General features: G+C 33.9%; 1 protein-coding gene and 1 non-coding gene across 6 annotated transcripts in view; one reads left to right on the top strand and one right to left on the bottom strand.

Annotated features, from left to right (window-relative positions):
• SBF2 (SET binding factor 2) overlaps positions 1–16,545 on the top strand; it is a 364,550-nt gene that overhangs the window by 38,721 nt on the left and 309,284 nt on the right. For all 5 annotated transcript variants that reach the window (XM_016147353.2, XM_016147354.2, XM_036220406.1 and 2 more), the window contains exon 2: positions 14,580–14,665. In XM_016147353.2, coding sequence (XP_016002839.2) covers positions 14,580–14,665 — 86 coding nt within the window. The remainder of the gene's footprint in view (positions 1–14,579; positions 14,666–16,545) is intronic.
• Positions 13,211–13,329, bottom strand: LOC118603354. The gene has a single exon (XR_004951203.1). It is a non-coding gene; the product is annotated as a 5S ribosomal RNA (ribosomal RNA).

Below are 16,545 nucleotides of genomic sequence, written 5' to 3'. Positions count from 1 at the left end.
ATTAGCTTCTAACCTATTAAGATGAGAAAGTCAATTACATGTACTGGGAAGGTCAGAAGTTCTGCTTTTCTAGCATCATTCGTTTGCTTCAGTCATTTCCCTTGAGGTGATATTCTCAATGAAGGAGAGAATAGGTGCTAGACTCAGTGCTGAAATTCCAAGCAGATCGTTTTGGGATGCAGTGGAACAGAGGAACTGGTACCAATGTCAGGAATGTGTACATAGCAGGTTTTGACCAAGACTTTTTCCCTGGGGAAATTTTCGGAAAATAAAAAATTTTAATCGGACTTATGCCACTGTTGGTTTTTAAATTTTTTTTTTTTTGAAAATATTTTTTGGAGGAACTCCTTGAGCAATTTTTTTTAGTATAATACAAATAAATAACTTCCATTTTTCACTTTCTAAAAATTTTACTGAAATTGTTTTTACTGAGTTTATCAACACCCATCAAACTGTTTACTTAAAATGGTCACATTTTATGATATATATGCACTAACTGAAAAAAAAAACCAAACAAACAAACCCAAATCGAGTAATTCTAATACAGCGGGTAACAGAGGATCTAAAAAGTGTGTTTGCTGAGCTAACTAAAGAAATGTAACAGATATAACCTTTTGTATAGAACGTCAAAACATGTTCCAAAAAAATTTTACACATTTCATTGAGTCTTGTAGTCACCAGAATACCCAGTATAACACCAAGCTTCATTGTCAGTAGCACTGTTATTTAGAGTAACAGTTCTGTACACCGTATCAGTTAGATCAGTTTGGTAATTTCAAATATTGTATTCAGCTCTGAGTAGTATTAAGATGTGCCAAATGCTTGTTGAAACTTTAAAAGCACATTAACTCATATTTTTCCTCACAAAAACTTTAAGAGGTAGGTAATAGTATCCCTGTTTCACATATGGGAGAAAATGAGGCACAGAGAGGTAATATAGTTTTCCCATGGTCACTTAGCGAGTAAATGGTGGACCTGGGTTAGAATACAAGTATTCTAGAGATCCTGAGTCTATGTTCTTAACCATGTAAAAAAAATAATACATACACACACACACACACATATGCATGTATGTGTGTATATATATATATATATATCTCATATTGGAATCCATAGGATAAGTTGAAAATATTTAGAGATGAAAAAGAGAAGATTATGGCATTGGGGAAAGACATGGGGGAGATGGCTGGGGATAAGATTTTTGTTAGCTATATTCAAATCTTTGAAGGAGTGTCATGTAGAAATGGGGCTAAACTTATCCTATATAGCCCTCCAAGAGGGGAACTGTGACCAGTAGGTACATATTATAACAAAATGGATTTTATTTCTCAAGTTTTTCTTTTATGTCAACAAAATCAAATGCCTGTTAATGTAATGAAATATTTAGTACCAAACATTTTAGTTCTAGGGCTGCTATAACAAAGTACTACAAAGTTCCATAAAATAACGGAACTTTATTCTCTTGCAGTTCTAGACATTAGAAGATCAAAATCAAAGTGTTGGCAAGATTGGTTCTTTCTGGAGGGTTTGAGGGATAATCTGTTTTATGTCTCCTAGCTTTTGGTGGTTTCCTGCAATCGTTGGCATTTCTTGACTTGCCCGCTGTAACACTCCAGTCTCTGCTTTTGTCTTCATGAGGTGTTTTCCCTGTGTGTCTGTCTGTCTGTTTTTTTTCTTACCAGGACACTAGTCATTGGATTAGGGCCCATCCTGATCCAGTGTGATCTCATTTTAACTAATATCTTTTAAAACCATATTTCCAAATTATATTTCATTCTGAGGTTCCAAGTAGACGTGAATCTTTGGGATATACTATTCAGTCACGTACACCTAGTAGCTAAATACATTTTTTATCTTTTGGGCCTTAGAAAGAATTTTAAATGATTCACATTCATCCAGAGATATCAACTGTTTTGTGATTAAAAACCAAAAGGTATATATAAAGAGAGCCAGGGAAGACAGAGAAATAATTATGCTGCTTAATTTTTAACACACACAGTTGTCTTCTTAGTTTTTATTCTCATATTATAGTTTGTGTCATTTTTTAAAATAAAAGAATTTGATAGATTAATTGCGATAATACCTGTGGCATAAATAAAAGTTTCCTATATTAGTTTTTCAGAAAGATCTTCTATGATTATCATCCAAGATAGAATAGGCTGCTTTGAGATATTACTCCTTTGTGTCTCAATACCAATTCAAACACAGACTAGAAGAGCATGTTTAAATACAGAATAAATCATTATAGGAGGAAAATATACATTACAAATGAGTTATGCCAGGACTCTTTCATCCTTTCATGAATTATTATAGATTCCAGTCTGACGATAGGTAAAATTTAAAGAAAGATGTTTTTCTCCCAGATTGTCCTTTCTAATAGTAGAAGTATTTACTCATAAATACTATTGCAATAAAAAAAATTTCCATCACTCTTGAAAGGTTCCTTGTACTCCTTTTATTCATATCAATTACTATTATCCATCCCTAGCCCTGGGCAACCACTGATCTGCTTTCTGTCACTGTAGATTAGATGTGTCTTCTGCAGTTTCACATGAATGGAATCCTATGGTATGTGCTTGTTTGTATTTGGCTTCTTTTGCTCAGCATAATTGAGATTTATCTATGTTATTGCATATATCAGTGATATTTTTCTTTTTAGTGCTGTGCAATATTCCATTGTATGGATACACCACAATTTATTAGTTTACCTGTGAATAGCCTAAATATTTCATGGTTTTTGATGCGATGGCATATAGTATTTTAAAATTTTTATTTCTGATATGTAGAAATACAGTCTTTTAAAGTATTGACCTTTTGAGGCCTTGGTAAACTTAATTATTAGTCCTAGCACTTTTTCTTTTCTTTGTTTTAGATTTCTTAGGATTTTTAAAAATGTCTGCAAATAAAGACCATATTCTACTTTTCCCATCTGGGTAGCTTTTATATCTTTTTCTTGCTTTTTTGCAGTGGTTAATACTTCCAGTACAATGAATAGAAGTCATGATAGTAGACGTCCTTTTTCTGAACCTTAGGGGACTAGCATTCAGTTTTGAACCATTAAGTATGATGTTAGCCATAAGCTTTTTAGAAATGTTCTTTATCATATTGAGGAAGTTTTATTTGTATTTTGCTGAGTGTTTTTATAATGAGTAGGTATTGAATTTTGTTAAATGCTCCTTCTGCATTTATTGAGATAGTCATGGCTTTTATTGTTTGTTAATGTGATTTATTTATTGATTCTGATGGCAGTACCACATTGTCTTGATTTTTGTAGCTTTATTATACGTCTTTAAGTCAGGTAATATAAGTCCTTTCCTGCTCAATTTTGATTCTACTCCTTCCCAGTTCTCCGGTATGTGAGTCTAGACTGCAATTTTAGTCTTTGCTGCAGAACTGTTGTTCTTGCTCTTCCATTTTCATTTGCTGTTCTCACATTGGCACTTGGTTTTCCAGTGAATACTTGCTGGCCATATTAGGATCCTTCTATTCTCAGTGTCTCCTATTCTCAAGCCGCTCTCGTTGCTTCCTTCTTATTCATGAACAGATGCTGATACTATCCAGGTGTTGTGAATGTTAGTGGGTTTTCTCCAATTGCAGTATTTTGGGGATACTTTTTCACCTAGTTTTGTTGTAAATGTTGTCCATTCTATCTTTTTAAAAAAAGATTGTGGTAAAAAATGCATGACAAAAGACACCATCTTAAACATTTTAAAGTACATAGTACAGTAGTGTTAACTACTATATATACTAGAGCACATTGTTTTGCAGCAGGTACCTGGAACTTTTTCATCTTGCAATATTGAATCTTCTTTACTCATTGAACAACTACCCTTTCTCCCCTCCTCCCCGGCCCCTGGCAACCACCATTCTACTTTCTATTCCTAAGAGTTTGACTACTTTATATACTTCATATAGTGGAGTCAAGCAGTATCTGTCTCTTTGTGACTGGCTTGTTTTACTTAGCATAATGTCCTCAGAGTTCTTCCATTTTGTGTTAGATGACAGTATTTCTTATTTTTAAAGGCCAGATAGCATTCCATTTTATGTATGTACTTTTTAAAATCCATTCATCTATTAACGGATGTTTTAGTTGTTTCTACCTGTTGGTTATTGTGAATAATGCTACAGTGAACATTGGTATGCAAACATCACTTTGAAATCTTATTTTCAATTATTTCAAATGTATACCCAAAAGTGGAATTGTTTGATCATATGGTATTCTATTTTTTATTTCTTGAGGAACCTCCATGCTGTTTTCTATAATGACTCTACCATTTTACATTTCAATTAACAGTACACAAAGGTTCCACTTCCTCTACGTTCAAACACGTGTTATTTTCTAGATTTTTGATAATGGCCATCTTAGCCCATGTCAGGTGATATCTTACTGTAGTTTTGATATTTGCATTTCCCTACTGATTAGTGATGTCGAGCATTTTTTTATATGTTGGCTGGCCATTTGTATGTCTTCTTTGTAGAAATATCTATTTAAGTTTTTGCCTATTTTTTAATTGGATTATTTGGGATTTTTGTATTTGTTGAGTTGCGGAAATTCTTTATATATTTTGGATTTAACCCCTTATCAGATATGTGGTTTGCAAATATTTTCCCCATTCTGCAGGTTGCATTTCACTGTGTTGATTGTTTCGTTTGCTATGCAGAAGTTCTTGAGTTTGATGTAGTTCTATTTGTCTATTTTTGCATTTGTTTCAAAAATAATGCTTTTGCTTTTGTTGCTTTTGGTGTCATAGAAATCATCGTCAAGACTAATATTGAGGCGCTTACCACCTATGTTTTCTTCTAGGAGTTTTATGGTTTCAGGTCTTATGTTCAAGTGTTTAATTTATTTCAAATTGATTTTTGGGTATGGTAAGATAGTGATCCAGTTTCGTTCTTTGGCATGTGGCTGTCCAGCTTTCTCAACACCATTTATTGAAGAGACTCTTCTTTCCCCATTGTATAGTCTTGGCTCCTTTGTCATAAATTAATTGGCTATATATCTGTAGGTTTATTTCTGGGCTCTTTATTCTGTTCCATTGATCTATGTTTTTATTCCAGTACCATACTGTTTTGATTCCCATAACTTTGTAACATTTTTTGAAATTAGGGAGCATGATGCTTCTAGCTTTGTTTTTCTTCCTTAAGATTGCTTTGGTTATTTAGAGTCTTGTGGTTCCATACAAATTTTAGGATTGTTTGTTCTATTTCTGTGAAAAGTGTCATTGGAATTTTGATAGGGATTGCTTTGGCTCTGTAGATTGATTTGAGTGGTATTGGCATTTTAACAATATTAATTCTTCCAATCCATGTGCACAGAATATCTTTCTATTTATCTGTGTCTTTAAGTTCTTTCATCAGTGTCTTATAGTTTTCAGTGTACAGGTCCTTCACCTCTTTGGTTAAATTTATTCCTAGGTATTTTATTCTTTTTGATGTAATTGTAAATGGGATTGTTTTCTTAATTTCTCTTTCAGGTAGTTTGTTATTAGTGTATAGAAATACAACAGATTTTTGTATATATTGACTTTGAATCCTTGCAACTTTACTAAATTTGTTGATTAGTTCTAATAGTTTTTTTGGTGGAGTGTTTAGGGTTTTCTGTATAATCATATAGTCTGCAAATATAGACAGCATGACATTTGGATTCTTTTTTTTTTTTTGGTGGAAAACGCTATTTTGTTTTATTTGCATATTAGGTTCAGGGGTGCCTACAGATAGGGCACTACACAAATGTAACACTTGCTGAATAAATGAATGGGGAACCTCATACACAACAGTACATACAGATAGTAACAGGCACAAATAGTCACCGGTACAGCATAATAAATATGCACTCTTTTTGACACTACTTCTTAGTTTACAGGCACAACTAATTTATTCAGTATTGTGCTGGAAGAATCTTTTTATAATGTGTGGCCCAACATATCACCTTCCAGCTACCAGTTTATACTGCTGTTAAGAAAAACCAATGATGGAATGATTTTTTGTGACCTACATTTAATTTGATATCAGTCATAGTCACTTGTCAGTAAAAACTAAAACTTTATAGTTTCAGTAATTCATTTTATTTGCTATTTCTGCTTCATGGGTCTGCTTTGAGTTGCTCTGGTTTTGTCTTCCTTTGTAAATACTCTTACACTTTCTTTTCTTTGTAAACATCTTGTTTGCAGTTTTGGAAGATAGCTTGCAACTCTGTATAGTGTTTATACATATTTCAGACTTGTCTTTTTATAGAGCTACTTGTGATAAATATGTTCACGAAAGTTATTTTTGTGGAGACTCATTATTTGTTCTTAATAGTGTTATCTCTACTTCATTATAAATATATTTTCCTGCTCTGTGGTAGAATGGACTGCAGTTTTCTTTTCAGAATAGATCAATTCAGTTAATTTAGGGTTTGGGTTAAAGTCACTATGCCTAGAAACATGAGGCTTTTTAACATATCAAATCTTAATTCTCTAAATGCAGAAGTGGTACTAGAACTTACCTACCTGAGGTTTTGTGTCAATCATAATGTATGAATCTTATATTGACGTGATTACTCAGGTTAAGGTAATCTTTATAGTTTTCTTTTAAATCGCCTTCCCTTGCTACTTACTTTTGCTCTTTAAATGATTCTCTTTTCATTTACTTATTTTTAACCACTGTGAGGGCAAATATGAGTACATGGAAAATACACCAGTGAACAGACAGAAAACATTTTTGCATTGATGGAATATAGAAGGATAAATGGATTAGTTATCAATAATATATTAGCAAATTACATTGTCAGCCTTATTAGAAACAAAGGTTTAAAGAAACACTAGAAAAGTAATTGCCTTGCTGATACTTTTCTTTACCAAATCACCCTTGTCACACAGAAGGGCAGTGAAAGGAAATATGACTTTGGGAACAATGCTTGCCTACTGATCAGTGGATGGGAAGAGGAGAGGGATTTGTGGAGTCAGATGGGCCATAGGGTAGGAGGCAGTTTCTACATCATGTGCATAATCCACAAGCTATATGGATTGTGTATTTGCAGACAACCAAGTTTATTGTGCAGCTTTACCTTATTTGATGCACCAGAAAAGTTGTCTGTAAGACAATATCACAATGAGAAAGTAGACTCAGTAGGTCAGACTGAAGTAGTTAGACCGTCTTTATCATTAGACACTGTCCACAACCACAGAGATCATCTTAGAATTTGTATAATTAAAATGTGTGCACCAACCTCCCATGAAGTTGAAAATGCATTTATAATTTTTGACTCCCTCAAAATTTAACTACTAATAGACTGCTGTTGACCAAAGCCTCACTGATAAAATAAACCATCGATTAGCACCTTTTGTATGTTATATATTTTATATATCATATTCTTAGAATAATGCAAGAGAAAAGATAATGTCATTAAAATCATAAGGAAAATACATTTTCGGCATTTGTTGATAAAAATCCGTATATAAGTGGACCTGCTCAGTTTAACGTTGTGTTGTTCAGTGGTCAACCTGTGTGTGTGTGTGTGTGTGTGTATCCTCACTTCAAAGGAGGCAATCAGTATTTGTCAGGGTATAGTCCAAATATATTTTCCTTATCCCAAACAGTCCTTCATGATCTTTGTATACACCATTTGGTGATTTATATCTTAATGGGTCTTGAATTTCTGGAACAGTACATGTAATCAGTATGGCTGCTTCATCAATCAGCAGAATCACTAGCTGGAAAGACCTACATTGAAGAGAGCATGAACAGAATTTCAGCTTCTCCACTGCACTAGTTTCATACATGCTCACTATACAATATGAATGGGCATTCTTGCTTTAAAGCATAAAACTTATATAGAAGACTTGTCAGGTAAAGCATACCTAAGTTACACACTAGTTAAGCACCTCCAGTGACTGCTTAGAAAAAATGTTACTAGGTGCTATTATTACTAGGGCATCTTGGAAATGCACCAAAATGCTTTTTTAAAAAAAATGTTTGACAATTGCCCAAAGGAAGAATATGGAAAATATGAGTACGAAAATTTGTCTAGGTAAGGCAGATCAAGGATCTTAATTTATAAAATGTGCAAAAGAGAAATTATGTAAAATTAATGCACAGAATGAAGTTGAACTGTGTTGTGTTTTAGAAAAACCAGTTTATTTTCCTTCCAAGACATGCATGTGCATGGATGCTGGTTTTCAGGCAACAACCTTAAGTCCCAGTTTGTTTCTTCAGTTAAGAAATGCAACCGAGCTGTATAAAATGAGACAGCTTCCCTCCTGTCTCTTGTGCATGATAACCACTGTTGCATGCTACATTGGAATTTGTGAGTAACATCAGTGCTGCACTGTGTAAATGGGGGAAGCTTATTTAGAATAAAGTCATGGGAATTTAGGAGGAGACCACCGATTTAACTTAAACATTTGGGTCCATAGAAATGTACTAGAAACAATTCCCTCCTTGACTTTTCAATCTCAGAATATCCATTATAGGATCTTCTGTTTCACTGGCAGTAATCTGAATTAGCATTTCAATAAAAAGAGCAAGGAAATACTGAAACAGAAAGTAAATTGTCTACAGAAAAATGTGAATCTAATGGTTCATTCCGTATTTCCACGCTCGTAACCCCCCGAGAAAGTTCTCAACATTTGTTTAATTTCTGCAGCATTTTCAGGGAATTGAATGCACGTGGGCCATTTTAAATATGTCCACACTCAGATTTTTGTTATTGTTTCATTTTAATTTTCAGAAGATATTTAGGAACCATCTTTGCTTTTTTTTTTTTTTTTAAATTCTGGGTTTTTTCCCCCTCTAAGATTATGCTAATTTAAGGAAGACAGGCAGTATTGGAGGTGGTGCTTAGACAGTGCTTAGTGTTATGGCTAAATATATAACATTACTTACAGAGAAACTATAACCCATATCGAATGTAGAGACTGCAAAAAAAATCTTTTTTTGCAAGACTACCATGTCTTTTGGTGGGAGTATGACAATGATGCTTGGTCAACATTTTAATTGTCAAGGGTTCTAGTTAGGTTTCTTCTTTTTATTTTTTATTTTTCAATTAGAGTTGAGATGCAATATTATTTTATATTAGTTTCAGGTGTACGGCATACTGGTTCGACAGTTATATAATTTATGATGTGATCCTCCTTAGTCTAGTATCAACATTTGGATTCTTAAAAGCTTATATTTCTCATTATTGGACTTAAATGCTATTATGTCAGAATAGAAATAAAAATATCTCTTTCAAAATGTGGAATTTTTTGGTTTTTCTGTCTTTGATTTCATTAGACTCCTGACCTGATTTCTAAACAATACAGTTTTCTTTCCTAATCTTTCTCTGTCAGTATACTGGGCCTACATCTGCCCTTTTGTTTGGATTTCAAAAACCTCAATTCATGTCCTGAATACTCTTACAGCAAGTTTTATCCTTTTCTCCTTAGCACCTACCACAAAGCCTAGTATTAAGTTACTGTTGGATGAATGAATTATTGTAATAGTCTTTGCCAAGCTTTCTGGATTTGTCCTCATACCATTTGGCCTGGTTTTCCAAAACTTGTATCTTGTACTAAAGCTCCAGCTCTGATCATCACTTTCAGTGGCAATTCATTATGTTTTTTGATAGTTCTTACTCTCTGAAGATTCTTCCTTTATATTGACTCAAAAATGACTCCTCTGAATTATGTCTTCGGCGCTAGCCTGCTCTTTTGTATCTTCTAATAGCTTTTCAAATATATGGAGACAGTTCTCATATGTGCTTCTTACTTTTCTAAAGTTTTGGACTAAGCCTTTTAATGTAATTGTTTCCAGGCCCTTTACCAGTTTGAAAGTGCTTCCTACACTGTATTCTAGTTTGGACTCTTTAGTGGCGAGGAATAGAGACCCATCCTTGCTTAAGAGGGAGGAATATTGTAAGAAGACCTCAGAAGTTTAATGACAGTGCTGCCAGAGTTTACTGGAGGTAGAACTTGACAGCTGCATAGCCTCTCTTTTGTGGCATATCTCTTCCTTTTTACATGTGTGTCTTGTTAACCTGTTTCTTCTGGCAAGTCTCTGCTCAGTGTTTCTGCTGTTCTATAACTTTGGTTTTACACATGAACACCCTATGGTTGCCTAGCTTTCACTGCATCTTAGCAAGTCTTTATACATCTTTTGGCTGCTTTAGTCTGTCTGTCAGTCTGTCTGTCTTTTTTAATTAAAAATTCCCCAGTAGAGAAATATGATTTGTCTAGCATACATTTTACAGCCAGGTCATTCTGGTCACAAGTTGCTTGCCAGTTTATAGATGCCTTATCCACCTAACAGTCTCATTTATTTATTCAACAAGTGTTTTATTAAGTATCTAATATATATCAGGAATGATTCTAAGTGCCTGGGATACATCAGTAAACAAAGAAGGCCAGAAATCATTGTTTGCATTCTAGTGAAGTAAGACTGATAAGTAAAAGTAAATGTAATAACCAAATAAGTGATTTAGTAATTTCTCTCTGGCAGGGTGGTAGGATTGTATGCTCCTGAATATGACTGCTGCCCACCCTTAGACTGTAGGTGGTACCATTTTTGATAGAAGGGATGTGGGCAGATGGACAACATAAAACAAGTCTAGTGTAGATAACTCCTCATCTATTTGTTTAGATAAACATAGAAAAAGATTTAGTAAATTATGTATTACAGTAGCATTTCTCAAAGTCCAGAGTTTGTTTTAAAACAAACAGTATATACTTGGTACATCTACACTGTAACCACACACAGAAAGCATCGAAATCATTAATTTTTGTCAGTTGGTACAGTCAACAAATATCAAGCATCTTGTTTTGTGTAGAACAGAGTACGTATTAACATTTCTCCATCTCCTAATTAACCCCTACTCATTTTTCAGTTCTTCTGCAGATACCCTTCTTTCTCATAGGCAGTAGCAACTCCATACCTATAGCATATTAGTTAGCTACCACAGAGAATACTGTTTGACTCCTTTAGAGTCATTGGCCAAGGCTAGAATACTCACTTTGTCAGTGGGGTAGTGGATGATTGGATCATCCTAGGTCACTTGCTAATCCTTGTGACTGGCCTGGGTAGCCCGACAGCTGTACCAGGACCCACGGGAACGTGGATTGCCAAACATAAAGGAGGGAAAAGTGTGCCTGACCTCGCCAGTATTTCCTCACCCTTCCTAAATTTGTTTTGGGCAGTTTGTCTAGCAGATATACTTTTTTTCAAAGAAAGACATTTCCAGATATGCTGGTATTCTGCTGAGGATTCCCTTTTTTAAAATATATTAACTCCATTTAGTCGTCAAATTTCTTGATTTTATGATGGAATGGGAGAGTAGGGGCTGGGAAGAAAAACATGAAGGCATCGACTACTAATTGCTCCCTCCTTCCAAGATAGCTGCATACAATGCCATGGACAATAAATTTGGTCTGCCTAAAACCTCTCCTTTTTAGAAAGTGGTCCCCTTTCTTTTGAGGAATTTCTCCCTCCCCCTTCCCAGTCACCCAGCCTCATGTAACATGCAGTGCAACTAGGAGATACCTTCACAGTCACTTTGATTAACAGTCACTCTGGACATAAGGATTAGTCCACAGGTGGACGGCTGTCTGATTCTAAAACAGTCTTCCCTCACAGCTGTGTGCTCCTCAATGTAAAATGTCATCTTTTCAGCATTCTTACATACAACCAGTACTGCCTATAAGAATAGTTATCGTATAAAAATACATAAATCTGCAGAATGTCTAAACATTTCAGGCTTAATGCTTAAAAATCAAAAAACAAGATTTGGAAAATATTTGTTTACTTTTTGTAGGGTGCTTTATAAATTCCTCAAATGTTGTTAGCTGCAGCAATTTACAAACATGGAAACCAAGTTGTAGCTCTTTCCACATTTTATTTGTAGTGAAATATCATTTTATTATTTTTTATCTTTGCCTTTTTTCTAACCTAATTTCCATTTTCAAATAACATTATATAACTGAAAGTCTTACCACTCATGAATCAAATTTCTTTGTACATTTATAAATGTTATATCAGCATTTCAAACTATGCTTTCATGTTTTTGAAACACCGCATATTATTATGAAATCAGTAAATAATATGTTGCTTCTGGAGAACTTTTGAAAGTTATGCTCCTGCTAAAGAGGAACATATCATCTATCAAATTTGCAATAATTGAAACTAACAAAATTTTAAAATAACAATTGTTGGTAAGGACGTAGTGAAAACACCAGTGTCATTCTTATACATAGAATGTAAAAAAATTGTGAAATGTCATTCTGGTGGGCCGTTTGGTTTTGTGTGTCTTTAACATTTTTATACTCTGACCAATTAATGGGGTAAAGTGAGATGAGGATAAAGATTTATGTAGAAAGATGCTTTCTGTAGCATTATTTATAATAGTGAGAAACTAAAAAATGTAGGTGCAATATCATCAAAAACTCATTGTAAAATATTAAGTAATAAACCAATATATAAGGTAGGTTTAGTACGATCTCAATTCTGTAGAAAAAATACATGTGTACAAACAAAACAAAGCAAAACAAAACCCTAGGCTAAACTAGTCCAAATGTCAACAGTAATTGTCTTCAGGAATAGGATTATGGGTAACTTCTTTATATTTTTATGTGTTTTGAAATTTTTCTGCAGTTAACATTTTTTTTTTTTTTGCAGTTAACATTTTTATAAATAGGAAAAATTAGTGTGGTAAAATATTTCTTGAGCCTAAAATACATTAGGTATTACTTTCAGAACTGAATAAACAATATAGGGACACCTGATTAAATATGATGAGATAAATAACATGCACTTATTTCTGTTTAAAAAGATAGGGAGATGTGAGCTTAAAACAATTTCTGTCAATAGTAACAAATTTATTAAAATAAACATTTAACTCAGTATGAACTAAGTGCCAGAGATTTAGTATGCTAGAGAATACAAAGCAGGTACTAAAAAAGAAAAAGCTTACTGTTATTTCTTCTAGAAAGTTTTCCATGGTCTTCTCTGCTATGCTAGGTAGCTTCCCTTCTATCATAGCACTTACTGTAATATACTGAATTTATCAGTTCATTTGTCTGTTTCTACTCATAGATTATGAGTTACTTGAGGATAGCGGTCATGTCTTTTTCATTTGTGTATCTCCAGTACCAAGCAATTTGTTGAATTAGCTCAGAAGTGGTGATGCTTGAGGTAGATTTTGAAAAATATGTGCCTATGATAAATCACTTTTAGTTTAGTTTACTCTTCTTTTTTTAAATGCCTACAGCACCTCGTATTCCTAGGTGGTCTCTCATCCGAGTACTAACCAGGCCCGACCCTGCTTAGCTTCCGAGATCAGATGAGATCGGGCACATTCAGGGTGGTATGGCCATAGACTAGTTTAGTTTACTCTTAAGGAAATCTTTCATTGCTTTATAATGATGGAGATATGAGAAGTTACTGTACTGCAATTGTTAATTTTAATTGAGAAAGTTTTTATTTTGCCGTTTTCAAATGTGACTTCAGTTTTAGAACATAGTAGAGTTGGTCAGTAAAGTAAATTTAACTTTCTGCTTTTAAACATAAAAATTTGGCCATAAAATGATTGAACTCTAAGTGAGAGTCAAGAGGTAAGTTGATTTCACAGGGATAAGGGCAAGGGATGATAGCGGATGATTATTTAAAAACTATATTAGCACATTGAATCAGATGTTACATGATTCCTTAAGTTAGATGTACTTGTAATCAACTCAGAATGTTGTTGCATTCACTTCACAGTGACCTGGGACAAAATTTAGAATATGCAAGCACATGAATTCTGTAAAAATTATAGCAAAAAGCAGTTTAGATCTAACATATGCTTTCCATCCCCAAATTACTCACAGATTACATCCCCAGTGTTCAAGTGTAAGTTGATCCATTCTTTAGTGTACAGGATAATTTTTAACAGTGATATAGACCAGTGGTTTTCAACCAGGAGCAGTTCTGCCCTTGCAAGAGGACATTTGGCAATGTCTGGAGACATTTTTGATGGTGGTGGTGATAAGGTGCCACTACTAGCATCTAGTGGATTGAGGCTAAGGATGCTTATAAATATCCTACAATGCACAGGACAGAGGCTCCCCACAAACACTCAACAAAGAATTATCCAGCCCACAATGTCAATAGTTCTGATGTTGAGAAACTCTGCCTAGAGAATGGTTAAGTTCCCAGGCCACTCTAAAAATTGTTATTTTACTCACAACAGTGTTTATAACATAACTAAAGATTAGTGCTTCATGTGTCACTTAAAGTTACTTTGTCTTCAGAGAAAAGTTCTTTTTAATTTTCAACATGAGATACTAAGAAGATTATTGGAAAAAAAGACAGTTACTTCCATGTTGTGGTAGAGACACTAGATTTCAGTGCCTCCATCCATTTTTCTTAGCTTTTAACATGTGTGACTCTTGAGAGTCTATAGAATTGGGATTAATTGTCACTTCAGTATTATGCTTAAAAGATAATTATTTTTATACCCTTTAGAACATGAAAATATTTAATCAGTATATCAATTTATTTCATAAATATTTATTTAGAAATAAGTATCAATATAATGAGTTTCAGATTTTTAGTACCCTGTAACTAATTCACTTTGATTTTATTCATAGGGTCAGGAGCAGGTCTGGGGAAAATAATTCAGAGATTTCCACAGAAGGACTGGGATGATACACCTTTTCCACAGGGAATTGAATTGGTAAGTTGTTGCATTATTATATGTTTATAGTGATACTTTTCTTTTTATATTTATGGTTGTATTTATGTTATAGTTGCTGTTAAATAATTTGGTGATTTAACTGTAACATATTACTAAAAATAATCTCTCCTCCTAAGTAGAGTAACTTTTGAATACATCAATAGCTGATCTTTTTCTTATTTAAACTTCTCTCTAATATTAAAGATGAAGTTGATGACCTTTGTGTACTTGTAAGCTGAAAAATTCCTCTGTGTCATTAGTTAAAATGTTAGTCCAGTAGCTTTAGTGATCGTGTGTCACTAAACAAATATTTATTATATTTTTTCCAGAAATTTACAGATTATTGTTTTGGTGAAAACTAAACAAACAAACAAAAAAAACCAGACCCCCCCCCCCCAAAAAAAAGCTTGGTTTAATGGTAACTAGTCATAATGAGTTGGTTTTGAAATCACAAATCGAATTCTTTCTTTTTAGCTGCAGATATTTCGGTTGCTTTATTATAGTGCAATTCAACTGCTTTGTTTCTGTCAGCCATTTTAAAGGAATCTAATTTATGATAGGTAGGACATTCTTCTATTTGGTGGCAGGTGATCCATGGTGATAAAATGAGGGACTGGAAAGATGATCACTAATGTACTTTGCAATTTCACTATAAAGTTTGGTTTTCAAACATACTGGAGTGTGTGCCTATGTATGTATTATATTGTGCACACACGCGCACACACGAGAAGTGTTCTTCAAAGCGGTTCTTGCTGAGAGAACATTTGGTATGATAATGAATAGTGTAGACTTTCAAGGAGACTGCTTGTGTTGAAATCCCAGCTGTATGATTTGACTTTTGACAAGTTACTTCTTTGAGCAGCAGAATCCTCATCTATAAAGATAATGACAATACTAATCTCATAGGGTTTTTAAAAAAGATAGAATGTGTTAAAAAATACATATAAAATGCTTAGAACAATGTTTTCCATAAAGCAAGTAAGTGCTCGTTAACTGAGGTAGCTGGTTGATTATTATTGTCGTTGCTGCTCTTATTGCTGTCTGTTTGACATCTTGCAGCACTTGGCCAAGAGGAAGAATTGTTTATTCTCTCGTTAGTGTGGATCAGAATATCCATTAGGAGTAAAACCATTGTTGAAAATTGTGAATTTTCTCATTCTAGCTAATGACTATCCATTTCTGCTTCACCGAAAAGAAAAGAATCATTGCCCAGTGCCTGATTTTGATTGTTATAACCCAACTGTGTAAAAAAGGCTGTACATTCTGTAGACACCCAGAGAGAGTAAATCTTGAATTTTGGTGTTAAAAAGATGAGGAAAGAATGTGAGGACCCAAGAAAAAGTCACTTTTTGCAGAGCCCCTTGTATTCCTATTTTTTCTCCCCCACATGCTTACAAATACTAGTTATTGGCCTTATGATGTGAATAATTAGGTATTTATTTGCACCATTAAAACTTTTAAACCTCTTCAAGCATCCTTTTATTGATGACTTGAAAGGGGAAATGTCTAGTGCTGGGGACCTTTTAGGACTTTTGGTGAGTTCCTACCTTCCTTCACATCAAAGTATGGAGGGAAATGAATTACATCAATTTGACAATATGGACGATGAACTACCTTATAAATTTTAAGAAGAACAGACATTATTGGGGCAGAGATGTTGATTTGACATTAGCTATTTAGCTATGACTGATAAGGGGTAATTTTTATATTTTGAAATCCAAGGGAATAGATACTGTAGTACCTCTGATATTTCTCCTGTAGTGAGGGAGGTACATTTATTGATTTTACTATTTAGTAAATTCGTTTTTCTGTATATGACAGATGTTTTGTGTTCAAGTACTGTCAGTGTCTGCCCAATAACCAGTAGAGTCATGTACTGC

The sequence above is a fragment of the Rousettus aegyptiacus genome, unplaced genomic scaffold (genome assembly GCF_014176215.1).
Source record: "Rousettus aegyptiacus isolate mRouAeg1 unplaced genomic scaffold, mRouAeg1.p scaffold_m13_p_5, whole genome shotgun sequence".
Taxonomy (NCBI): domain Eukaryota; kingdom Metazoa; phylum Chordata; class Mammalia; order Chiroptera; family Pteropodidae; genus Rousettus; species Rousettus aegyptiacus.
Note: the sequence above shows the minus strand (reverse complement) of the source record. Positions and strands in the feature narration are given on the sequence as shown.